Source organism: Chelonoidis abingdonii, chromosome 5, assembly GCF_003597395.2.
Source record: "Chelonoidis abingdonii isolate Lonesome George chromosome 5, CheloAbing_2.0, whole genome shotgun sequence".
In the NCBI taxonomy this organism is placed as follows: domain Eukaryota; kingdom Metazoa; phylum Chordata; order Testudines; family Testudinidae; genus Chelonoidis; species Chelonoidis abingdonii.
The window spans coordinates 139,309,128-139,334,693 of NC_133773.1; the positions used below are offsets into that span (position 1 = coordinate 139,309,128).

General features: G+C 47.2%; 1 protein-coding gene across 4 annotated transcripts in view; it reads right to left on the reverse strand.

The window, feature by feature from the left end:
• Positions 1-15,051: 15,051 nt before the first annotated feature.
• The window catches only part of UBOX5 (U-box domain containing 5), a 30,521-nt gene continuing 20,006 nt past the window's right edge, over positions 15,052-25,566 (reverse strand). For all 4 annotated transcript variants that reach the window (XM_075066666.1, XM_032803066.1, XM_032803065.2 and 1 more), the window contains exons 3-5: positions 20,859-22,053; positions 17,139-17,297; positions 15,052-15,966 (exon numbers count right to left, since the gene is read on the reverse strand). In XM_075066666.1, the coding sequence (XP_074922767.1) occupies positions 15,761-15,966; positions 17,139-17,297; positions 20,859-22,053 (1,560 nt within the window). In that variant the 3' untranslated portion in view covers positions 15,052-15,760. The remainder of the gene's footprint in view (positions 15,967-17,138; positions 17,298-20,858; positions 22,054-25,566) is intronic.

The window sequence follows — 25,566 nt, forward strand, 5'->3', positions numbered from 1 at the left end:
ATGGTCGGCAGGGACGGTGTCATAATAGATGTAGGATTAATGTTCTTTTACCTGTAAGGGTTAATCAAAGGGAACCAAACCCTGACCAGGGACAATCAGGAATGGATTTTCAAAGTCAGGGAGGGAATTTTTGGACTCTGAGTCTTTTGTCTGTCTCTCAGCTATGAGAGTTCTTTCTTTTCTATCTTCTGTGTGCATCTGTAGTATAGGTAGAAAAATATAGGTTTTGTTGTTTTTGGGTTTATTTACATGTGTGTATGCTGGAATGTTTCAAATTGGATATCTTTTTGAATCAGACTGTTTATTCTTTTCTTATAAGCCAATAGCCCTGTATTTCTCTTGATGCAGAGTTTATTCTTTATGTCTTTTCTTTCTTTTTTTTTATATAAATTCTTTGTAAGACTTGTTTGAGTTTTCTTCTGTAGGTGTTAAGGAACAAGGGAGGATTCCTGTTGTGTAATCTACGGAGGGTACTCTGCAGCACCAGGTGGTGGAGGGGAGATGGTATTTGTTTCTTGTATTTGGGGTTTGTCTCTTTGTGGAATAAAGGAGACATGCTTTTTGGTATTGTGATGTAAAGAGATTGCATCAATACTCTCAGGTTAGCCCAGAGAGGAAAGTCTGGGTGGGAGAGAGAGAGGGGGAAGGGAAGTGGGTCATTTCCCTTTGTTGTAGGCTACATCACGAAACCTGCGTTCTGGTCCGAGGTTTGCCAACAATGCACTTCAGACACATCACCTCAAAGCGATTCGGGGCCTAGCTCTCATTGATGTCAATTGGAGTTTGGTGCCTAAGTACCTTTGAGGTAGGTACCTCTGGGCCTCGGCTTCACCATGGGGACAAGAGGGCTTGTGACAGCTAATTCATGAACGTTTGTAACGTGCTTTGGGACCCTAAAGGCAAGAGGTGCTGGAACCAGGCAAAGTGTTGGTACAAAACCCAACGCAGACTTATCCCAACTAACTGTCCCAGACTTAAGCCTCCTGCACCAAATCCTGGTACCACTGCCATCAGCGTCACATGCCCTGGTGCCATCAGTTGGCACAAGACCCCCATCACTCTTGGCGTTCTCCACTGCAGGTTCAGTTTGAGCCTTGCCTGGTGATTATGGCACTGGAGTGGTACTCTGGAGACATGGGTTCAGACTCCTGGGGACAAGTCACTTTAATCTTTTATTGCCTCAGTTGTCCAGCTGCAAAGCAGAGCAACCATCCCTTCCTTTGTTTGCTCTAGTTGGTGTGTAGGTGCTCCTGGGCTGGTCTCTTGTATGTGCCTGGTCAGCACCTAGCACAAAAACCTCTAGATGCTACTGTGAGCCCAGTAACAATCCTCTTTGCCTGCAGAACCCTAAGGCTGAAGTGTGTGTATGTGCCCTCAAGTAGTGTCGCTCAGTCTAGCTTCACTGACTTCCATGGAATTATACCGGTTTAATGCCAGCTGAAGAGTTGACCTGTGGGGGGTCTGGTTATTTGCACACTGCCAGAGCTTAAATTATATTAAGACATCATGTTACAGCCCTTGTTGGGTTCTTTCCCTCTTAAAGCTCCAAAAATGATCAAAGTTTAGAAAACCTGACCTCCGCGAACAGGTTAAAAAAACAGGGCAGGTTTAGTCTTGAGGAAAGAAGACGGAGGCGGGACATGACAACAGGCTTCAGCTATGTTAAGGGCTGTTATAAAGACAGTGGTGATCAGCTGTTCTCCATACCCACTAAAGGCAGGACAAGACGCACTCAGCTTAAACTGCAGCAAGGGGAATTTAGGTTAGACAGTAGGAAAAAACTTTTACCTCTAATGGGAGCTAAGGGCTGGGACAGGCTTCCAAGGCAGGTTGTAGAATCCCCGTCATTGGAAGCTTTTAAGAACAGGTTGGACAAACACCTGTCAAGGATGGGCTAGGTCAGTGGTCACCAACTGGTCTATTGTGATCGACTGGGCAATCCTAGAGGATCGCCCAGTCGATCGCGCTCTCTGGTGGTGCAGCAGGGCTGCCTCTAAGGCAGGCTCTCTGCCTGCCTTGGCCCCATGCTGCCCCCAGAAGTGGCAGTACAGTGCTGCGGGCGGGGGGGGGGGCGGGTAGGGGTCTCCCTTTGTGTGCTGCACTTGCCTACAAGCACTGCCCCGCAGCTCCCATTGGCTGGGAATGGGTAGCTGTGGCCAATGGGGGCGGCAATGCTTCCAGAGAGGAGCTGTGTGCGGAGCCACATGCCCCCTGCCCTCTCCAGGGGCCGCAAGGGTGTGTTGGCCCTTCCGGGAGCTCATGGGGCTGCGGTAGGCAGGGAGCCTGCCTTAGCCTCATTGTGCTGCCAACCGAGAGCCACCCAAGGTAAGTGCTGCCTGGCGGGAGGCTGAGTCCCAACCCCCATCCCTGAGCCGCCTCCCAGAGCCAGCACCCCGCACCCCCCTGCACTCCAAACCCATCCCTGAGCCCCCTCCCACAGCCAGCACCCTGCACCCCCTCCTGTACCCCAACATTCTGCTCCAGCCCAGAGCCTCCTCTTGCACCCATACTCCCTCCCAGACCTTGCACCCCCTCACCTCCTCCTGCATCCCAGGCTTAGCCCAGAGCCCCCTCCCAGACTGCAAACCTCTTGGTCCCAGCCCAGACCCCCTCCCAAACCCCAACCTCTACTCCAGCCCAGTGAAAGTGAGTGAGGTTGGGGGTGAGAAGTGATGGAGCGGGGGGATGGAGTGAACGGAGAGGGGATTTGGGGAAGGAGTGGGGCCTCAGAGAAGGGATGGAGTAGATCCTGGGTTGCCCTTAAATTCAAAAAGGGATTTTGGGCGTAAAAAAGTTGGAGACCATTGGTCTAGGTTCACTTGGTCCTGCTTCAGGATGAGGGGTTGGACTTGATGAGCTCTCAAGGTCCCTGCCCTTTGGGGAAGGACTAATGTCATCTTTGACGTCTCTGCAGCCGTGAATTGACCTGGCCTGCTGAGATCACTAAGGCTCACAGCATCTAATGCTTTCACAATGGAGGAAAGATTTTCTTGTGCTGTATTCAGGTTTTTATAACCATGCCCATCCCCATGGCGTCTGATCTTACAGATGCAATGGCAAGCCTGGGACCTGGCCTCACAGATGGGCTCCTCTGTACACATTTGATGGACGAGCCATGCCAACCAAGTCTGCGAGATGGGGCTGTGTCCTGAACCCTGAGGAGGGAAGGTGTTAAACATGCAGGATTTGCTTCCTCAGGCTGGTAAAGAAGACAACACCACAAGCGTTGCTGCTACAGCCCCAGAGTGCTGGGCCCATCAGCCTGCCATGCAAGCTGTTTGACGGAGAAATGCTCGCTCAGTTTATCACAGGTTAGGCTTATTTTATGCAATTTTCCTGGAATGACACAAAGGAGTATTTTACATTTAAATGGCAGTAAAATACACTGCCAAGCTCGGGGATCTCATATCGGAGGAGAACATGTGCTAGGATTGAGAAGCAGGAAATGAATCAATGTCACCATGACCCATGCTTATTTCCCCCCTCCCATTACCATCTCCTGCACTTAAAACAAGGTATGTGGAATCATTGGCTTAATTCCCAGAGACGTAATCCTCATGTTCAGGTGGTTCAAGAAAAATAATCAAGCCCCACAGGGCAGGTACATCTCACAACCCTGTTTCACAGGGGGAGAAACTGAGATCCAAAGGGAGTAAGACCAGACTCTTCAGAAGCGCTCCCTGCCCACCAGCTCCCTTTGTTCTCCATGGGACAAGGGAGCGTCTCCCTTGGGTTAGCCAAGCACTGCTAGGAACCTGACCCTTTTCATAGGATATCAGGGTTGGAAGGGACCTCAGGAGATCATCTAGTCCAATCCCCTGCTCAAAGCAGGACCAATCCCCACACAGTTTTTTTTTACCCCAGTTCCCTAAATGGCTCCCTTAAGGATTGAACTCACAACCCTAGGTTTAACAGGCCAATGTTCAAACCATTGAGCTAGCCCTCCCCCCAGCTGGGACCCCCATGGGAACAGAGCTCTCTAGAAGAAGCCGTTCCCCAGCAGCCAGCACTGAGTACTTTAGGCCTCATGTGACTTGCACAAGGTGCCACCAAGTGTTCTCAGCGGCAGGGTGGGGACTAGGCCCCAGCAGTCCTGCAGCAAAAGTCCTTTACTCTCAGTGGTAAACTACACTCCCTAACTTACACACATCCTAGGTACCGGGCTTTCAGGTGTTAGCCAGCACTGAGAGACACATAGCCAGTAGATATTCTTAGGCACCTATCTAGGTACTTCCAACACCTGGTAGCTGCACACTTCCCTCACATTGTCCATGTCCCAGTGGGTTCAGCAACTGACCCAAATCTAAGAGTCCGAGAAGTAAGCGAACGATGTGAAATCGGGACAGAAAACTTATTTCAAAAGAAACTCAAATGTCATCGCTAAATTGGGCAACAATGTTACACAATCATGCCCATCTCTTTATTACTGTATCTTAAAATTACATTAGTTGGAATGATCAGCATTCAAATGACTCTGTGTCTGGAATACCAACGCAGGAATATAAGATTAAAATGGTAATCACGCTCTTAAAAGTCAAGGTAGGTTAATCAAATGTTTTCCGCGTTGCAGAGGATTCACAACCGCTGCCTGGAATCACTTAATGGAATCAAGCGGAGGATCAGTCAGGGAGCTAAGGCAGGAAGGACTGAAGTTTTAAAAAGCATAAGCCACAAAAGGGCATATGGATAGAAAACACCAGGTCAGCTGAAGAAAATGAGGGGAAAGTTTCTTTTGGTCTGTGCCTTGCCGCTGTAAGGAAAAGTACGAGGTGTGGGACTTGTTGAGGCTAAGGATGATGTGGGCACTGCATATAATGGAGATAAATAGCAACTCGATCACAGCAGAGGTTCATATTCCGGCTCTAATACTGGCTAGGACTAGCTGCTTCAGATGAAGGGCCCTGAAACCCCCTGAGGCCAATTATGGAATAAACTGGCCCTGGGGGAAGTTGCCTCTTGACTACAGGCAGCTAGTGGTTGGCTTGTTTTCTCATTCATGATGGACAGCAGCATTGGTGGAAGACAATTCATCCAACTATATATTAAGCAATGGCGGAGGCTGCTTGCTTCCTCCACTACATGGGAGTGAGGGTGTCAATAACACTTGCGGCGCTATGGCTGACAATATGCCAAGTCAGGGTCTGTGTATATAAAGATCTACTTACATTAGGCAGCATAGCACCGGACTGCCCCTTACCCTGCCAAACCGTGATGAGCAGCAGGGCAAGTCTGCTATCAGTCCCTAGGGGCACTCTGGACTGTACTGATGGCAGAGTTAGCTCACTACAATTCTCCACGTGTAAGGGGAGGAGAGGCCTTTCAAGCCATCTTCATCTTGGCCTTCTTTTAATACTCCTCCTCTTGTTTTCCCCTTCTGGAGATTTGGTGAGGCTGGCAGGTCCAGACAACTTGCATTTAAGAGTTTTAAAAGAGCTGGCCGAGAAGCTAGATGGACCATTAGTTTTCAGTATGTCTTGGAGCACCATGGAAGTTCCAGAGAACTGGAAGAAGGTTAATGTTGTCAGTCTTTAAAATAGGTAAACGGGTAATGCTGAGTAATGCTAGGTCTGTTGGGCTGACAACGATCCCAGCCAAGATAATGACGCGGTTGATACGGAACTCGATTAATAAAGAATTAAAGGAGGATAATGTAATTAATGACAATCAACATGGGTTTATGGGAAATAGATCCTGTCAAACTAATTTGATCTCTTTTATGATTAATTTACAAGTTTGGTTGAAAAAGGTAATAGTGTTGTTGTAATGGACTTCTGTAAGGTGTGTGGCTTGATAGAGCATCACATTTTGATTAAAAAACCCTAGAAACTAAAATTAACCCAGCACACATTAAATGGACTACAAGCTGGCTCAATGGTAGGGCCTATTATGGAGAATCATCATCAAATGGGTGTATTTCTAGCGGGGTCCCGCATGATTGGTTCTCGGCCCTATTTAACATTTTTCTTAATGACCTGGTGAAAACATAAAATCATCACTGATAAATTTTGCAGACGACGCAATAACTGGGGGAAGTGGTAAATAATGAAGAGGACAGGTCAGTGATACAGAGCAATCTGGATTGCATGGTAAGCTGGGTGCAAGCAGACTGTGTGTGTTTTAATGTGGCTAAATGTAAATGTATAAATCTAAGAACAAAGAACATAGCCACAGTGCCATGATGGGGGACTCTATCCTGGGAAGCAGTGACTCTGAAAAAGATTTGGGTGTCCTGGTGGATAATCAGCTGACCACGAGCTCCCCGTGTGATGTTGTGGCCAAAAGGGCTAATGCGATCCTTGGGTGCATAAACAGAAGACTCTCAAGTAAGAATAGAAAAAGTTATGTTACCTCTGTATTTGGCACTGGTGTGGCCACTGCTGGAATACCGTGTCCAGCTCTGGTGTCCACAATTCAAGAAGGACATAGATACACTGGAAAGGAGTCAGTGAAAAGCCACGAGAATGATTAAAGGATTAGAAAACTGATAGACTCAAGGAGCTCAATCTATGTAGCTTAACAAAGAGAAGGTTCAGGGGTGATTTGATTACAGTCCATAATTACCTGCGTGGGGAATAAATATTTAATAATGGGCTCCTCAATCTAGCAGAGCAAGGCATAACACAGTGCAATGGTTGGAAGCTGAAGCTAGACAAATTCAGGCTGGAAAGGCGGTGCACATTTTAAACAGTGAGAGTAATTAAATCACTGGGACAATTTACCAAGGGGCGCGGTGGATTCTCCATCCCTGACAATTTTTGGACATTTTTCTGAAAGATTTGCTGTAGGAATTGTTTTGTCCAAGTTCTCTAGCCTGTGCTCTGCTGGAGGTCAGACTAAATGATCACAGTGGCCCTTTCTGGCCTTGGCATCTATGAATCTTTGGGGAAAAAAATCTCCACATTTGCTGGTGATCACATACAACCTAAGTCCCCACTTTGAAATACTCCATTTCCTTGGAACCATTGGTTTGAACTCCCTAGTCAGCCGAGCACACCATTCCTGAGAGATTGAGTTACTGGAGGTTCATGGTGGGAGCTGGAACACATCTGTGCACCCAGCTGATGAGTCATCATCTTATGTGTATTTCTACCCACTGGAAATTTGCCACTGGCTGCCTTGTGGGCAGGCTGGACTTGCTGAAACTGACGTCTATTGCAACTAGACGGATCAAAACGTCCACAAAGGATGGGGGTTGTTGGGAAGGACACAAGGGGCTGCACTATAAGGGAGACAGACACTGATGAGGGAGAAATCTACTGTCTGCTGGGCCGTTCATCAGGCGCTGAAAGAGGCAGGTGTCATGTGACAGGCATGGGTGTCCATTCTGGCATGGGAAGTGACCTGTTAATGAGCCACTAAGGCCTAGATCCACAAAGGGGACTTAGGCTGAGCATTGCATTGCTGCCTAGTGGAGTCCACAGCCAGGAGTCAGGCCCCCAGGCTCCCTAGAAATTACACAGGGTAAGTGAGGTGTCAGAGAATGGGACCCACAAGAGGCAGCATGCCGGGTGGGGAGCTGCCCAAGCTAGCCAGTAGGAAATGTTGAGGAGTGGAGTGGGGCCTATGCCCAGCTCCTCAAAGGGCTGAGGAACCTAATGCTGGGCTGAAGAAGAAGCCTGTCTGCAGTGAGGATTTGCAGCGCTGAGCCTGCTCCTGTTGACGCTGCCCCACTTTATATGAAATAAACATTCACTGGGCCAGCAAGAGAATGACCCTCGCCCCATGGTTACAGCACAGGTAGGAGCACTGGGCAAAGTGGGATTTTGAACCCATATCTCCCTGGGTGAGTGCTGTAACCACCGGGCTGTGGGTCAGAGGGGGAACATGAGGGGGAGAGCAGGCATCGCCATGTTTTGCGCGCAGGGCCTAATTCAGTAGGTGTGCTCTTCAGTGGCCTTGGAGCATGCCCTCTGGCTTAGACATAGGCTGAGATAGGCAAGGGAACGCCTGGTTTGAGTATCCTGCAGGCAGTGTCAGGCCGGAAGTGACTTGGTGCATGCCCACTGGCCAAAATGTAGGAGCCTAGGGGACTCTACCAGAGGAAACTGAGGAGCCTACAGGGCTAGGTGGCAGCTGAGCAGGGGTTTTGGGTATCTAAATCTGGACTTCGGTGCTTAAAATGGTCATTAGGTACCTAAATCCCATTGTGTATCTAGTCTTAAGGGTAACATTTTCAAAAGGCCTTAGGCACTCAGATCCCTAAGTTTCAGTGGATTTGGACCCCTAAGTCTCTTCTTAAATCACTTGAGCACTTTTGAAAATCTCCCCCAGGCTGGGTGTGTCCTTGCCTGGTTGAGAATTAAGTAGTTGCTGTTCTTTTTCTAATCCCAAATCTGATTCCTTGCCCTGGCTCCAGCAACTAAGTCGAGCAGGCCTAACCCTGGAATGGGGCAGGCCAAGTGAATCCCAGTGACTAAAAAGCAGCCCCATGGATCAGCTACGGAGGGGCCGGAACTTGGTGACTGGGTTTCATTTCCAGCTTACACTGCCACCAACTCTGTATTGACGCCTCTGTCTGCGTGCCGCACGACACGCTTGTTGACGTTCTTTGCTGAGGCTACGCTCGCCCCAGAGGGGCCCTTTGTTTTCACTAATATTGTAACAACATGCGAGTCATTAGTTAAACACAAGGCAGCATCTAATCGGCAGAGTTAATTTGCCATGGATGCTTTTTGTAAAGCGGTTCTTTGCGCCGCAGTGGGTGGTAAGGGGCTCTGAAAGAAAAGCCCCAAAGATTTGTGCAGAGCTGGGCATTGGTTAGCTCTGGGAAGTGTAAGGTTTATTTCTGTCGGCAAAGTGTTCTGCAAACATTAACTCATCAGGAATCACATCACTCAATATGTAGATTGGGAAAGCAAAGTAACTCAGCCAAGACTTCCAGGTGCAGGGGCTGCGTCCAGCTTCAGGCCTGGGTCTCATGCTCTTTTGTGTTTATTTTAAACGGCACGTTAATCAACCAGCCCCCAAGAAGGACTGTTGTGACTGGACTCAGGAAAGTTTGTTGAGAATTACTGAGGAGTTGAAGGAGGGAAACTGAGGCAGGGTGCCACAGCCCCACTCCTAGCCATAAGCGGGTACTTTGTGACATGTGCAACGATGACATTGACCATTGTGCGCACTGTACTGTTCAAAGCACAAAATACACACGCTAAAATGAGAGATTTTTAAATATTCTCTTTGTGGTACAGAAAGGACAATGATTTTTCTCATCTTGTCCACAGAATGACTGCACGCCTCAGCACCTTCAGAACAAAATGTAAAACCCAGTACTAAGAATGGCTCATTATAGTAATACCACCAACAAAATATCTCCTTTTAAGAGTCCCTACAGAATGGAGACTGAGGGGTGGGGGTGGTAAGAATGAGAAAGACAGATCTTTTTGCATGCACTTTAATACCGTGGTAAGATGTTTAGATACCAGTGGTCAGTACAATATAAGAACCCAATCAGCTTAATAGATTTTAAGACCAGAAAGGGCCATTGAGATCAAAGAAAGATTATAGCAACTTGGATGCTACAGTACTTGGAAAAGTAATAGGTAAAACATTTTCAGATTGACGAAGTGGGTATTCACCCACGAAAGCTTATGCTCCAATATGTCTGTTAGTCTACAAGGTGCCACAGGACTCTGCTGCTTTTTCAGATTGAAGTGTGATTTATAAATTGTCCCTTTAATATGGACAAGCAGAGACTGCTGATTAGACGAACAGCCCTGAGAATAGAGCGAGCCCTTATAATAAACGTAACTGGTGTTCTGTAGCTACAAGGCAGGTCATGCTGCCAAAGGCGAGATCCCTTTTATTTTATGGGTGAACTAGTGCTCCTTTGACTGAATCTCACCAATACTTAGCAAAGGCTCAAGGTGCTTCACTGGTCACCATGAACTAAGTGTGGACTATCAGTTAACTCCAATTTTACATTCCATACTGCCCACTTGAAACCCATCCAGATGAAGGGCTTGTATGGAACTTCAATTATCCCAGCCAGGGCCAGCTCCAGGCACCAGATGAGAAGGACGTGCCTGGGGCAGCACATTGTAAGGGGCGGCATTCCGGTCAATCTTGGGGCAGCACATTCCAGCCGCCCTGCCGTGGTTCATTTTTTTTTTTTTTTTGGTTTGGCAGCCCGGTCTGCAGCTCTGGAGCCCCCGGCTGGCTCCCCGCACTCTGATAGTCCCAGCCCAGCAGGGGCATGGACCCTGGTCTGGGGGACAGGAACTAGCAATCCCTGCCGCTCACCCTGCCGCTGGGCTCCCCAGGATGAGCCACTCCCCGCCACCTGCACCGGCCTCTGCCTCCTGTGCCACTCTGAGCCCGGCCTGGCCGAGCTACCTTTAAAGCCCCTGGCTGGGAGAAGCGCCCCAAGGCCAGAGGGGGGAGCCCCTCTCACCCGGCTGCGAGCGGGCTGCAGCACTGCCCTTCACCCCCCTGCAAGCCGCCTCGACCGCCCTTCACACGCTCCCTGCGGGCATTTTTTTTTTTTTTGGCTTGGGGCAGCAAAAAAGCTAGAGCCAGCCCTGATCCCAGCCCCGGGGCATAGTTAAAGACACAGGACCCGTGTATTTGCTTCATTGCCATGATTTCAGAAAGGACAAAGAAGTAAGGTTACCAGCTGCAGCACGTTACACTTAGAGTCTTCAGCCCCACATAACGTTAACAAAAAGACAGTGGCTGCCCCAAACAGCTTACAATCTAAGCGAGCACAGCACAGGGGTCCAAAGTGAAAGCGACTGCAGACGCGTAGCTTAACAGGGTGCTAGTGGGGGAGACGAGTGTGAAGCAAGGAGCGAAAAGGAGTTATCGTGGATGGAGGAACAACGCAGATGCTAAGCGCTGTAAATTCAAACTAAGCGCTGCCGTCTTTAGATCAAACATTCAGTGCAGTGACGTTATCTTAGAGCGAGGCTCTGCGCTGAGGTGTGCATAAAACCAGCGCCTTCTATTCAGCCCTTCCCCTTGGCCACGATCTGGCTGATCTTCTGACTTCAGTGCCAAAAATGAGTTGTGCCCCACAGAGCCCACACAAGTAAGGATGAGGGAGCTGGATTCTTACCTCCTCTTCGTGCCTAGCATGCTTTATCCTGCTCCTAACACACTGACATCCTTGCAAAGCTATTTAAGAAGACAGGGCTGGACGGACAGGATTTAAAGACAATGGACTTGCACAAGTTTTTCTAAGGGCATCATTGAGCCTGCAGGAATGATCAATAGTGATGCTCTGGGATGGAGAAAGAATCCAGCTTGACTCAGCTCCCAGGTTGAGTTCTCTGAGCTGCCAATTGGGAGGAAAAAAACCACCATCTTCTTATTAATGGAGCCTGGTTAATCTGGAAGTGCTGCGATGCAGTGAATGGGGCACCTCCCCATGTCATTCTGAGCATCACTTTCTGAGCCAAGCCCCATTTAAAAATGGTTAAGAAAGGAAGCACAATGTAGTGGGCAGAGCCTGGAGAGCAGGGATGGGGATCCAGATCTGGGTTCCTTTCCCAGATCTTCCAATAATTCAGTGAGACTTTGGGTGAGTTTCTTACCACCCTTATGTTAGAAAAAGCTCCATGGGTTCTTTAGACCACAAGTGTTGAGGACCTTGGTTTTCAGTCTCTAAAAGACCCCATTCCACTTGCTCAGTGCTTTGCTGGGAAACTGGTTCTATGCTGACTTGCGAGGGAAAACACCACCGCCTACACACACATATCACTCCTTGCAGCACCTAAAGGTTACGTGAAGGTCTCTCCTCTGAGAACTGGCAATCCTGAGTGTAGCACCTAGATACCACAGTGGGTGGCAGATATTGGGTAGGTAGAGTTCATGGAGTCACAGCACCAGCTGATTAGTTGCAGAGAGAAGCCAGACTGTTCCCAGGCCCAGGTGCTTGCGCCATTTGTGTGGAGACAGAAAATGCCTTATGCTACTGAACAACATCTCCCCTCTGGCAAAGTAAGGAGCAGGCGTGACCATCTCTGAGATACCCTGTTCTCTTGCTCTGAGCCAATATAAAGCTTTGAAGGTAGGGCTGGTGCCAAACCTTACTAATGGCACAGGGCGGGAAGCTATTTGCAACAGGATATTCCCCATCCTCAGAAGGAAAATGGAAAAAAGATGCTCACTGGTATTGGAGAAATAGACCTGCCCCTGGAATATGTATGCAGTACTGGAGAATAGCACTCAGTTATTCCTGTTCTTGTCCATTCAGAAGGTTGAGGATTCCTGGGCTACTGAGTACCTGATGGATGGCTCCAGGGTGGTGGGTGCTGCAGATTCATGTGCTCCTAGGGGGAAATCCTGGGGTACGTGAGCAAGCGGGGAAAAAGGAACCAAGATCCAAATGAGCAAATTTACTCCCAAGTGCCACTGCACGAGGGTCAGTGCAGCTACTGTCCATGAAGTTGGCCCAGTGTCACGTCAGGAGTCCCAGAGTGACAAGTCATTTTCATTGGGTATGGGAGTGGGCTGGCTGGCTGAGCTGTGGTTTGGCTTGAGCTGGAGTTGGAGTTGGCTGGTTTCTGCTAAGCTCTAGATAAAGGGAAAGGAAGGGCTATGTATGCTGGAATCTCCCAGTGGGGGCGGGGGGAGGGAACTGTATCTTGAAGACATGAGGTGCAGGAGGCTTGAATAGTGAGTCACGGTTGGATGGCTCAACTTGTTGGAAACACAAACCTGTGCATGCCTGGCAGACCTAATGGGGCGTTTATTGCCTCTGAATTTAGAGAGTTTGACTATTTTATTTTCCTATAATTTATTATTTACAGTAGAGTCCAGAAGCCCTGCTACATCAGATTATGTATTATTTTCTGATCGGTATGGAGCTCAATTCTGATCTCACATCAGTTCAAACCAGAAGTCAGACTAGTTTAATGGTGATGTGAGAACAGTTTCACATCACCATTAAATTGGTCTGACAACCCTCAACAAATGGAGCTGCAGTGTAGATGTACCTTAGGATTACTCAGCAAGGATGCTGTTTGTAAGTAAAGGTATAAAAAGGGGTTACACACTGCTTGACTTGATCCATCTTAAAGCTGCACTACCCTAAAAAAGGGGCACTGAAGATGAGTCAGGGAAGTCGACTCTGCTCATGACAATCAATTGGCAGTATCAAAGTATGTACTCCTGGGAGAATTCTGCACCACTGCGCATGTGCAGAATTCATGTCCCCTGCAGATTTCTTTGTTTCCCCACAGAATAATAGATTCTGACAGGGAAGCAAAGGGAAACCATGAGAGGGGTTATGCGCCCCTCCCCAGCAGTGGTCCTGAGTGGGTATGTTGGTTTGGGTGTGACTGGTGTGGAGGGGCAGGGCCCTGGGGCAGGCTGGCCCTTGAGCTGTTGAGTTCAGCCTTGCTGCCAAGCCTGTGTCCAGGGGTAAGAGAAGGCTACTGTGTGATTCTCCATCTCCGTGCAGCCAGAGGGAAGCAGCCCCTGTGTGTTCCCCTTGCCCCCGTCACTGCACATGGCCTGCAGAGGCATGGGGCTGGCACAAGCAGCTATGGGGAAATTGGTGGGTGCTTTGGCCAGGGGCACCATTTAGGGAGGGTGGGGGTCACCTGCTGCCTCCTGGGTTTTGCACTAGGAGTCTGATCGCAGCGTACAGCCCAGGTAGGGTGCTTACTTGCAACACTGCACAGGCAGGTCCCTTTCTTGAGGAGCCAGGGTTCTCTAGCTGCAGCCATCAGTTTCCTCTGCTGCACAAAGGCCTCTGGGGGTGCAGGCAAGGAAGGGGTCAGTCAGGGTGGACCACAGGGGTTCCCAGTGGTCATGGTGAACTGAGGAAGCACAGAGCCCCCAGACATGGGAGTGGTATGAGAGTCAATCTCCAGGAGAAGGGAGAGATGCGGGCATAGGGTTGTGCCCTGAGGGAGGCAGCAGTGAGTATGGGAGGAGCAGCTGAGGAAACACAGTCACTGGGGCAAAGATCCTGATGGAGGAGGAGTTGAAGAACGGTGTGGGGCTAGGTGCAGCTAAGTGGGTCTGGGGGTCTGTTTGCTCTCAGAGAAGCAGGGAGCACCCTCACCTCTCTCTGGGAAGAGACGGGGGACAGATCCCACTCAGCTAATGCATTCTCTCAACTGGCTAATCTGCTCTCTTCTTTCCTTCCCCTCTCTCCTATTTGAGGGTAACTTACACCTTGATCCTGCAGTGAGGACTCATGTGTGCGCAGGGGACTGCCCACCTAAAGTTCATGCCTTCATCAGATTGATTGTACAGGCCTTCATGTAACATGCACTATCATGCAGTTTTATTCAATAGTGATTAAAATGAGCAATTTAAAATGACATTCTACTTTAATGTTGTTTTGCTGTTTGGTCTTCTGTAATGTACTTTAAATGAAAATCGAGGATTATAACTGAAATGCACGGTATTGGTTACCAAGTATTTGTAAGTTAATTTTCATGTGTTTATGTTTAGGAAATGCTCAATAGTTACTGTGACTTTTCTGTATTGTAGTTTAAATGAATTATTACTCAGAGTTCTGTATTAATATGACTAAGTAAGGAATCTTTTGGTCAAAAAACATTTCCTGAATCTTTTGTGGGTCTGTACAGTTACAGGGATATTTGCTGCAGCTATTTTGGAAAAAATTACCAAAATTGAAACTGGTGTGATTATATTGTATTACATCCAGAATTTTACTGTTTTACATGCAGAATTTTATCTTATTATATGCAGAATTTTAAAATATTGTGTGCAGAATTCCCATAGGAGTAATATTAGCAAACCCCTCCAATATCCATTTGTTCCCAACATATCCAGGATATGCCACTGACAGAAGGTATCCGAGCAATTTTCCCAAGCTCCTTTTCTCAGTAGATATCTGCAAATTGCAGCCCCATGGATTTACACATATGAATATCAATTTTTAAAGTCTGTACAGACTGCAGAGTAGGTTACTGTGATCACCCCCTTGAAAACATATGGCTCTGGGGAGAATATTCCTTTGTATCGACTTGTTTTTTTCCTTCACTTTTAGACTAAGCTCTGAAAAGAAACTCACAAGGCGAGAGCATTAGGACGACTCACAAAGAGACCAATTACAAGGCAGAAGAAAGTAACTGACTTTAAACCATAATTTTATTAAGGCTTAAATGTCTATCAGCCAGACAGGAGCCAGTCCTGTCATATGACAAACAGAGTGACATTGTGTGTAATGCAGTGGCTTTTCTACAAGTTGTATGAGCAGAATGAGATCATCATCAGAGTTACTTATGCACTAACTCCAGCCCCTCTTTCTATTACTTACTGGTCTTCAGAACAGGTGACCTTTGTGCTCTTAGCACAGCTGGGAAATTGGAGGGAGTGGGGGCAGGAGAGGGCAGAAGTTAGGTAGCTTGCACAGATTCGATCACAAGGACTTCACGTGGCCCAGGACTGAACGGCTACTTGTCAAATATTGAAATGGTTTTAAATGACAGGGAAGCTAAACTCACAGTTCAAAAGGCACCTATGCTAATCACTGAGCCGTTGGAAGGGTGGAGTGATGGTGCGTGACTGGATGGATGTCAGTTTCATATAAATACATTTTCCTTGTTAAAGAAGCGTATGGCTTTATTATCCTTGTAACGCTTTGCTCTGGGGCGATGCTCTCACCTCCCCGCTACTCTGTAAGCATAAGACAACAAAGTTCTCTTCAGAATTACGTGCACTCATCTGGCAAGCTCTTTAAAGGACCACGTACTATTCAATACAGGCAAGTGGAACAGCAGTGGCTCCAGCTCTCCTTGGGGCCTTTCAGCCAGCCATTTCAATAGCAGCGCCCAAGAAGTTAAAAGTGGACCCTCAGCACCTCATGAGCAGAGACTGACCTTTTACAATTCATGCACAGTATCGTTAAGGCCTTCTGCTTTTCAGCTAAGCAAGGACGACACAGGAGGTGGCCGCATGGAAGCTGGTACACAGGCTCCGTTTTGAAATAAGAAGAAAATGTTCTATTACAGGAAGCACATCCTTGAACTGGGCTGCTATTGCGCTCTGGAAAGTTGAAAGAAGAAAGTTCTGTCAATGTTAATGCAAGTCAGTTGATACTACAGCAACCTTGGCAATGTGGTACCTATTCCACACCTGAAGCTCTGGCCCAAGAGGTTAGATGTAGGCTATAAACCCGATTCTGAGGTGAGGTGTTCATATAAGCAGCTGGAGCTGCAAGCGCTTGCATTATCTTGGGAATGGGCCCTGTTTTCCTTATAACGAGCTACCATGCCCAAACTTCAAGGGTATTCCTCTTGCTTCCTAGCATTACTGCTCGGGAAGATTAGATCTAGGTGAAGTTTGGTACCACCAGTATTTTATTGAGGACGAAAGCTAGCAAAAGAATTTCCGCTTCTGTCTACGCTAAAAATCCCCTCCCCTTTCAAACACTAGAATTTGAGTACTGTACTCTGTCTCCGTCAGACATTTGCACAGGTATCATATTCCACTGTATGAAAGACTTAACGTATTTCCTTAAATACCACTTTGCTTTTCGTGCCCATAATCCCTAGAGTGGGCTATTCAGATTCCATCTCAATGGTGAGCTTTTCAGTTTACCTTTTAAAGCTGTCAACAGTATAACACACTGCTGGGGAAAGCAGCTCAGATAGCTGCACACCCTATGGGAACTGCACGTGGTCCCCTATCTCCTCTAAGGGCACAAAGTAGCGCCTACCATCAGATTTCTGAGACAGAAAACGGGCAACAGCTTCATTCAGCTGATGAGGAAGGATGGCTTAGAGGTCAGAGGGCTGACCTGAGATTCAGGAGATGCGGGTTCAATTCTCTGCTCTGGCACAGACTTCCTGTGTGACCTTGGGTAGATCACATAGTGCCTCTGTGCCTCGGTTCCTCATCTGTACAATGGGGATAATAGTACAGCTGTGCTTTGCCAGGGGATTGGGAGAATAAAGTATTAAAGACTGGGAGGTACTCAGATGGTTATTGCTAAGTAAGATGTCTTAGGAGACACTTTGGGTAGATTTACAAATTACTCTTGAGGTCAAAAGAAGGGAAAAATGTCAACAACAACAAAGTCATTGAACAATCCAACCTGTGGGAGTTCAGGGTTCTTGCTAAATTATATTAATGCAAACCCCACAGACAACCATTGCTATATTCCTTTTCTAGGGCTTCCAAATGCCAAAAGTGAAACCAATCAGTTTGCTGCTTACCAGCTAGGGTATTTACATTCCAAGAACTGCTGCAACTCCCCTCGCTATGCGGCTGCTGGCCTTTTATCAGCCTAGCTGTAAACGATGGCCTAGAGCTGAGTGCAGAGGTCAAGGCAATGTCCAAGCTTTCGGACAGCTTCTGTTCATGAGAGACTGGACCTGCAGAGAGAAGCATGAGATCCAGAAATAGCCATGCGGAGCAGGGAAGGAGAAGGCATCAAGGGACAAAATAAATGCTGCTTTGCTGCCAAACATATTTTTAATTTTGAAGGGATGATCTCAACATGAGACAAAAGCCCTTTTACTTCTCTTCAAAACAGTGCCTTAGGGCTCGGTTAACACACGGCTGGCCACCTGCAAACTTGGGAAACGGATACCTCGCCCAGTTGGGAAAGTGCTTTGAGATCTATGAAGGACAAGCCCAATATACATGCTATGATTTGTTTTTATTGCTTGGGACTTACAAAGAGGACTAAAAGAGTTAGGTGCCTGAATGCCATTGAAGTTTAGGCCCTGATCTTGCAAATGCTTATGTGCCTGCTTAAAGCCTGCACTTCAATGGCATTCAAGCACATAACTCTCTTGAGCACTTTTGAAAATCCCAATCACCCTTTCTTTACTTCTGCATTTCGCTCAGCTTGGCCAACTGATGCTAGACTGGTCAGTTTCACTTGCTGGTCTGTAGGCACTAACTCAGTGCCATTGGTTTGGTTTCTAACACTGACGGGGAATGTTTAAACCAAAAAGAAAAAGCTGTTTTCATTTTCGTATGGATACCCCACCAATTACACTACATTACCCCTCCATTTTGTACGTTTGTTTTTGGTTCAGACACATAAATCTGAACTGGGGACCTAAAGTAGAAGCCAGTGTCTTGTCATCAGGGCCCAAACCTTCTGGCTGCTTTGCCAGGTAGGGCAGCATTTTCTCCCTACATGGTCCCAAAGATCTAGTTTAGCTAAAGACCATGTATGAGTAGACTGGTATTTATCCTGTGTGAATGTCTGTTTAATAAATCTCCCCGGGGAGATCCTTCAACTATCATGCTCAGATACAGAGATGAAGGCTACAGCAGCTCAATAGATATGGGAATAAGATCCTTGGGGCAAGGATTCATTTACTGTGTGCACATAGCACCTAGAACAATGAGGACCCAATCTCAATTGAGGTCTCTAAGTGCTGCTGTAACACAAAATAAATCATCATGTTTGCTGAAGCCTGGCCTGAAATGAACAAGCCCCAAACTCTGGGAGACTTCAGATCTGAAGTTTTCGCCTTTGGCTCACCTTTGATATTTTCACGTACCTGCTGTGGACAAACTTCCTCCATGCCACCTGAAGCCCAAAGCCTATTCGCTTTACATTAAGCCTTTGCAGAATGTTTTAAAGAAGATTCAACTCAGCTCTTCAGCGAGACAATCCTCCTGTGTTCAACAGACACTCATATGCTGGGTGCTAACGTTGTACATGGACCAGACTACCTAAACTTCACTGCCTCAGTGACTCTCCACTTCTCTTCAAATTCCCCCTGCCCACATAGTCTCTTCTCCCTTGGTTATTCAACTTCATTTACCTCTCTTTATCTGCAATGTTATTAAGTAACTCAGTAACTATCATCATGGCACACAACGGGTAAGGAAGAGGCAAAGCAAAATGGAGTTGTCTGCATATAAAGGGCTGTGTGTTCTGGAGCAAAGCCAAGTGAGCCCAGGTTCAACACATTCTAGATATTTCTGCACAAGGAAGGAAATAAATATGCCAAGAAAAATTAATTCTTTACATAATTGAGCATGCTTGGAGACAGCAGAGCTATCATCCCCCTTGTGCTAAGCTGCTCGTTACAGGAGAGAGAGACCGAACGCACTACTTGTTGGAGAATGAAAGAGCAGGAGCAGGAGGTCTCGTTCTGGAGGGGCAGATGCATTTGTCCTGTGCTTTAACCACAGAGCAATCCTGTCTCGCCCATCAGTGTAACTGGCTCAACAGTCAATAAGCTTGAGTGCGCTATCCATCCACGATCGTTGGTAGAGCTATCCAGCACCCCACACCCAACTTACAGTGACAGGGAACCCGAGAGCCTGCCTACATTACAGCAAGTACACCCCAGCCAGAGAACCTGCTCACAACACGGCTATCTCCTGGCTTGGGTGTCAGCGACAGCTTGTAGCACAAAAGGGACCTACGCTGTGTGTTAAAGCCTTGGCTGCTCAGTGGGACTGCTCACCAATCCAGCGGTGCAAGACGGGGCCCATAGCTGGTGACATGACAGTTGGCAAGTGATTCAGAAAGACGAGCTCACGCCCAATAGCTCTGCTCACAGGCATTCTTCTAACAGCGTGAAAGCAGCCAATACCGAGGGGGAGAAGATACCAGTGTCAACCCCCACTCCCCAGACACTGGCTACAGCCCACTTTTAGCAACTGTAAAGGCGTCTTCTTTGGAAATGTCCTTTCTGGTTTAATCACCCACTGCCCATGTGTAGTGCCGTCCCCTCCAGACTTTCAAGTGCTGTCCCTTGGCCTCTAGCACTTCACTCTGGACACACACACACACCGCGTGCTATTTCTGCTATCCATTGGTTCCAGGGCTTTATGCTCCCTTGGCAGGGATGTCCATCAACACAAGCATTTAATGTTACTGACCAGGATTTGACACGTGCTTCTAAAGCAGGGCCGCCTTAAGTAAGTGCCACTTGGGGGAGAATCGTTAGGAGCGTAAGCAGCAGAAGGGTCAGTAGGAGCACATTTGTGATTGCAGTGACCTGTGTGGGCAGCCCACACATGAGCCTATGAACCAGTTCATTCGGTGCAGGGAAGACATTTGAGGGTTTTCCCCCCATTATGCGGATGACAGGCCAGCAAATTGTGCACCTGGGCTAGTAAAATCCCAATAATTTTTTTGCACAGGCTGCAAGAGAGATGATTTTCCAGCACAGCAAAACTTGTCAATGAACTAAAAATGATGAGGACAAAGGAAATAAAAGACTAATGGAAAAATTAAGTGATCTGAATCAATTATGGGCAAATAAATGGTGTAGATCAGGGGTTGGCAACCTTTCAGAAGTGGTGTGCCGAGTCTTCATTTATTCACTCTAATTTAAGGTTTCAAGTTTAAGGATTTCGCCATGCCCCGAAAGGTATACATTTAAACCGCATGCCGGTAATACATTTTAACATTTTTAGAAGGTCTCTTTCTATAAGTCTATAGTACATAACTAAACTATTGTTGTATGTAAAGTAAATAAGGTTTTTAAAATGTTTAAGAAGCTTCATTTAAAATTAAATTAAAATGCAGAGCGCTCCCGGACCGGTGGCCAGGACACGGGCAGTGTGAGTGCCACTGAAAATCCGCTCGCGTGCCGCCTTTGGCACGCGTGCCATAGGTTGCCTACCCCGGTGTAGATTGACATAGGCAGAACAATGCGGTCAGGGATTGACCCCCGCACCATAAAACAGAAGTAAAATCTGGCTATGAAAGAACAAAAGTACTGGGTAGAGGAAAAGGGAAAAATCAGACATGAATGACACACTAAAACTATTTCCATAATGTCTGGCAGGAGCAAAAGACAACAGCCTCAAAGAGCGCCCCTAGGTTTTGGTATGAGAATATGCAGAAGAAGATGTGAGGATTAACTGAAACCACATTTGGGATGATGTGTGTGACTCTGGTCCTGGGAAACCAGGAAGGTGAAGAAACCATGAGAATTAGGGAGGCGAGATACCTGTCGAGCAGTCCATTTGGGCCAAATGTGAGTCACTCTCAGTTTTCATTTTTTTAGCACTGCTCTCTGAGGTAGTCATGGTTAGTAAGTTTGTGGTAGAAAAATAGGAGGGTTCTTCGTGGTTGCTGTCATCAGGGCTATGCTCCATGCAGTCCATTTTCCTTTTCAGAGAGGACATGGTTAGAGAAGAAGGTGTGACCATCCCCAAGACCTGAGCCCTCCCGAGGAGGTTGGTGCCTGGAATGCTGTGCTGTAATAGGAAGTGGTCTATCCTCGCTTTTAGAGAGGGGTGAGGGAGGGGTTGGGAGTGTTGGCTAAAGGCAACTCCAGTGAAAGGATCGCTGGGCACCCGACCCCAGGAAGCCTCACTCCGGTTGCATTTCTCCAAAGTGCTCTGGTCGATCACCTTGCCAGACGGCAGCAGCATTGGGAAGGGCATTATCTCCAGAGTGATAGGGTCCAAGAACTCTTCCGGGATATCCTGAACAACATCGACTAGCTTCTGGAGACTCTGCTGTTCGCTGTTGGAGTTGCTTACGGGCACACACTCGCTTTCCATTGGTAACATGAAACTGGTGCTCTGGACACCCAAGCCCTGAGCCAGGCACCCAGAGGCCACTTGGAACACGCCGTCCATCACTTCCTGCGGGCATGACTTGGCTGGCTGTCCCCAGACCTCTAGTCTTTTAATGCAAGGGAGGCCACCTCCTGCTACATGGGAGATGCAAATCTTTAAGTGTGATACATTGCTCATTGAGGCAGGGCCTTTATTCCATAGGTCGTGAGACGCAGAACCAGGGTAGAAGACAGCTTCCATCTGATGGAAAGGAGGCCTTGGCTTGAAGCCCCTGTGGCTGAACGTCACTTTGCTTTGATTTTTTAGAACGGCTTTGCCCACTAGTGTGAAAACGTCTTTGTCCGACACAGGCTGTCCGGCCAGACCTGAGAACTGAGACTCCAGGCTGTTCCAAGAGCTTTTGTTCAATGAGGTAGACGTGTAAATGTCCAGCCCCGTGAAATTCTGATACCCGCCCGATGAGATGTCTATGTTAATCCTGCAGATTTCTATGTTGAAGGGAAAGGAGAGAGTAACATGGACCGGGGGCTTGATGAAATATTCACTGCGAAAGCCCCGGTTTCTCTTTGCAAGGTCTTCAGAGATGAGGTTCTCCACTTCATAACCATCAGCAGAAATCTGTGTTTAAAGAGAAAGGAGAGGACACTGGGCTTGATTTGACCCAAAAGAGGAAAGTGAGTTTGCAACCACCGTTACAGTATTTGCGAGACAAAATGTAAATGAGGCATTAAATGATCAACTGTGAACAACAAAACTTGAAGGATGAGCTGTGCTCTCTTGATTTTCCTCCCCAGAGCATGTATGTCCCCGAGTTGTTATTCTAGGGGTGCTGGGCTCTGCAAACCCATTTGGTACACTCGTGTTGCTCAAGATGTTAGAAGCACTCACCAGTTATAACAGTGCCTCTTTAAGGGAATGAGAATTTAACTGAAAACATTTATTGTAAAGGATTTTGCCATAAATTCATTCTAGGCTAAAATATGGAGGAGAGGCTAAATTCAGCACTGGATTGGAGTCATAGACCAGCAATATAATCAACCCCATCTAGAGAAGGGTTTTAAATACCGTGTAAATAAATGTTGCATTTTTCACAGGACAAAACCCAGGTTCTCTTGTTTTTGAGATGTAGTTTGGGGGGCCTTGCCATTCAAAATAGGCTTTAAATAAGAACTAGATAATCTCTAAGGATTTCTGTGACTCCATGAATCAAACACGAAAGCTCAACTCATTATAATAAATAGTTTGAAACCTTAGAAAGAAAAATGGAAAAAAATGTTTCACATTTTACTGAGCCGCAGGGAATTTTCTGGCAGGACAGAGAAAACAGTATCTATACATACCACTAAAACATAGACTATGTAAGCACTTGAATAATGCAAATATTACCACCGTTCATCTGAAGATCTCGGAACTAATTAACCCTCAGAACTCCCCTATGAGGCGTAACAGTGTTATGACACCAATTTTACAGAGGTTAACTGAAGCAGAGAAAGGATAAGGGCCATATTTTTCAGAGTGACCTAACTAAGTGCCCAACCTGAAATACCTTTGCAGTGATATTTAGCAGTGATGAGCACCCACAACTCCAAAACAAAGTCAACAGGAGTTGCAGGTGTTGGTACCACTTCCTAGCACAAGTGCTGGAGGAACCAACGACGGGCCGTGCTCCTCTTGACCTGCTGCTTACAAAAAGGGAAGAATTGGTAGGGGAAGTTAAGTGGGTGGCAACCTAGGCAGCAGCGACCATGAGGCAGTCAGGTTCAGGATCCTCACAAAAGGAAGAAAGGAGAGTAGCAAAATATGGACCCTGGACTTCAGAAAAGCAGACAGACTCCCTTAGGGAACTGATGGGCAGGATCCCCTGGGAGGCTAATGTGAGGGGGAAAGCAGTCCAGGAGAGCTGGCCGTATTTTAAAGAATCCTTATTGAGGGCACAGAAACAAACCATCCATATGCGCAGAAAGAACAGCAAATATGGCAGGCGAGCAGCTTTGCTTAACAGAAATCTTCAGTGAGCTTAAACTCAAAAAGAAAGCTTACAAAAAGTGGAAACTTGGACGGATGGCTAGGGAGGAGTATAAAGATATTGCTAGAGCATTTAGGTGTGTAATCAGGAAAGCCAAGGCATGACTGGAGTTGCAGCTAGCAAGGGATGTGAAGGGTAACAAGAAAGGTTTCTACAGCTATGTTAGCAACAAGAAGATGGTCAGGGAAAGTGTGGGATTGTTACTGAATGGGGGAGGCAACCTAGTGACAGATGATGTGGAAAAAGCTGAAATACTCAGTGCTTTTTTTTGCCTCAGTCTTCACAGACAAGGTCAGCTCCCAGACTGCTGCACTGGGCAGCACAGTATGGGGAGGAGGTGAGCAGCCCTCAGTGGTGAAAGAACAGGTTAAGGACTATTTAGAAAAGCTGGACATGCACAAGTTCATGGGTCCAGATCTAATGCATCCAAGGGTGTGGAGGGAGTTGGCTGATGTGATAGTCACTGGCCATCATCTTTGAAAATTTGTGGCGATTGGGGGATGTCCTGGATGATTGGGAAAAGGCAAATATAGTGCCCATATTTTAAAAAGGGAAGAAATAGAACCCGGGGAACTACAGACCGGTCAGCCTCACTTCAGTCCCCGGCAAAATCGTGGAGCAGGTCCTCAAGGAATCCATTTTGAAGCACTTGGAGAAGAGGAAGGTGATCAGGAACAGTCAACATGGATTCACCAAGGGCAAATCATGCCTGGCCAACCTGATTGCCTTCTATGATGAGATAACCAGCTCTGTGGATATGGGAAAAGCAGTGGATATATTGACTTTAGCAAAGCTTTTGATACGGTCTTCCACAGTATTCTTGCCAGCAAGTTAAAGAAGTACAGGCTGGATGAATGGACTATAAGGTGGATATAAAGCTGGCTAGATTGTCAGGCTCAATGGGTAGTGATCAATGGCTTGATGTCTACTTGGCAGCTGGTATCAAGTGGAGTGCCCCAGGGGTCAGTCCTGGGGCTGGTTTTGTTCAATATCTTCGTTAATGATCTGGATGATGGGATGGATTGCACCCTCAGCAAGTTTGCAGATGACACTAAGCTGGGGGTAGAGGTAGATACGCTGGAGGATAGGGATAGGGTCCAGAGTGACCTAGACAAATTGGAGGACTGGGCCTAAAGAAATCTGATGAGGTTCAATAAGGACAAGTGCAGAGTCCTGCACTCAGGAAGAATCCTATGCACTGGTACAGGCTGGGGACTGACTGGCTAGGCAGCAGTTCTGCATAAAAGGACCTGGGGATTATAATGGACAAGAAGTTGGATATGAGTCAACGGTGTGCCCTTGCTGCCAAGAAGGCCAACGGCATATTGGGCTGTATTAGTAGGAGCATTGCCAGCAGATCGAGGGAAGTGATTACTCTCCTCTATTCGGCACCGGTGAGGCCACACCTGGAGTACCGTGTCCAGTTTTGGTCCCCCCATTACAGAAAGGATGTGGACAAATTGGAGAGAGTCCAGCGGAGGGCAACAAAAATGATTAGGGGACTGGGGCACATGACTTACGAGAAGAGGCTGAGGGAACTGGGTTTATTTAGTCTGCAGCAGAGAAGAGTGAGTGTGGGGGGGGATTTGATAGCAACCTTCAACTACCTGAAGGGGGGTTCCAAAGAGAATGGAGCTCGGCTGTTCTTAGTGGTGGTAGATGACAGAACAAGAAGCAATGGTCTCAAGTTGCAGTGGGGGAGGTCTAGGATGGATATTAGGAAACACTTTCACTAGGAGGGTAGTGAAGCACTGGAATGGATAACCTAGGGAGGTTGTGGAATCTCCTTCCTTAGAGGTTTTTAAGGTCAGGCTTGACAAAGCCCTGGCTGGGATGATTTAGTTGGGGTTGGTCCTGCTTTGAGCAGGGGGGTTGGACTAGATGACCTCTTGAGGTCTTTTCCAACTCTAATATTCTATGATTACCCCAAATTAGCAGATGCTGAAAAAGAACCCAGGAGTCCTAACTCACCCTTATACCACATTACCCCAATTCTTTGCAATAAGACTGGTTAGTTTTGAAGATTTGAGTCTTGAAGATTTGAGGGGCTTTCACAAAAAAAAAGTTATGAATTAAAAATAAACTTTCAACCCCCCAAGCAGTTC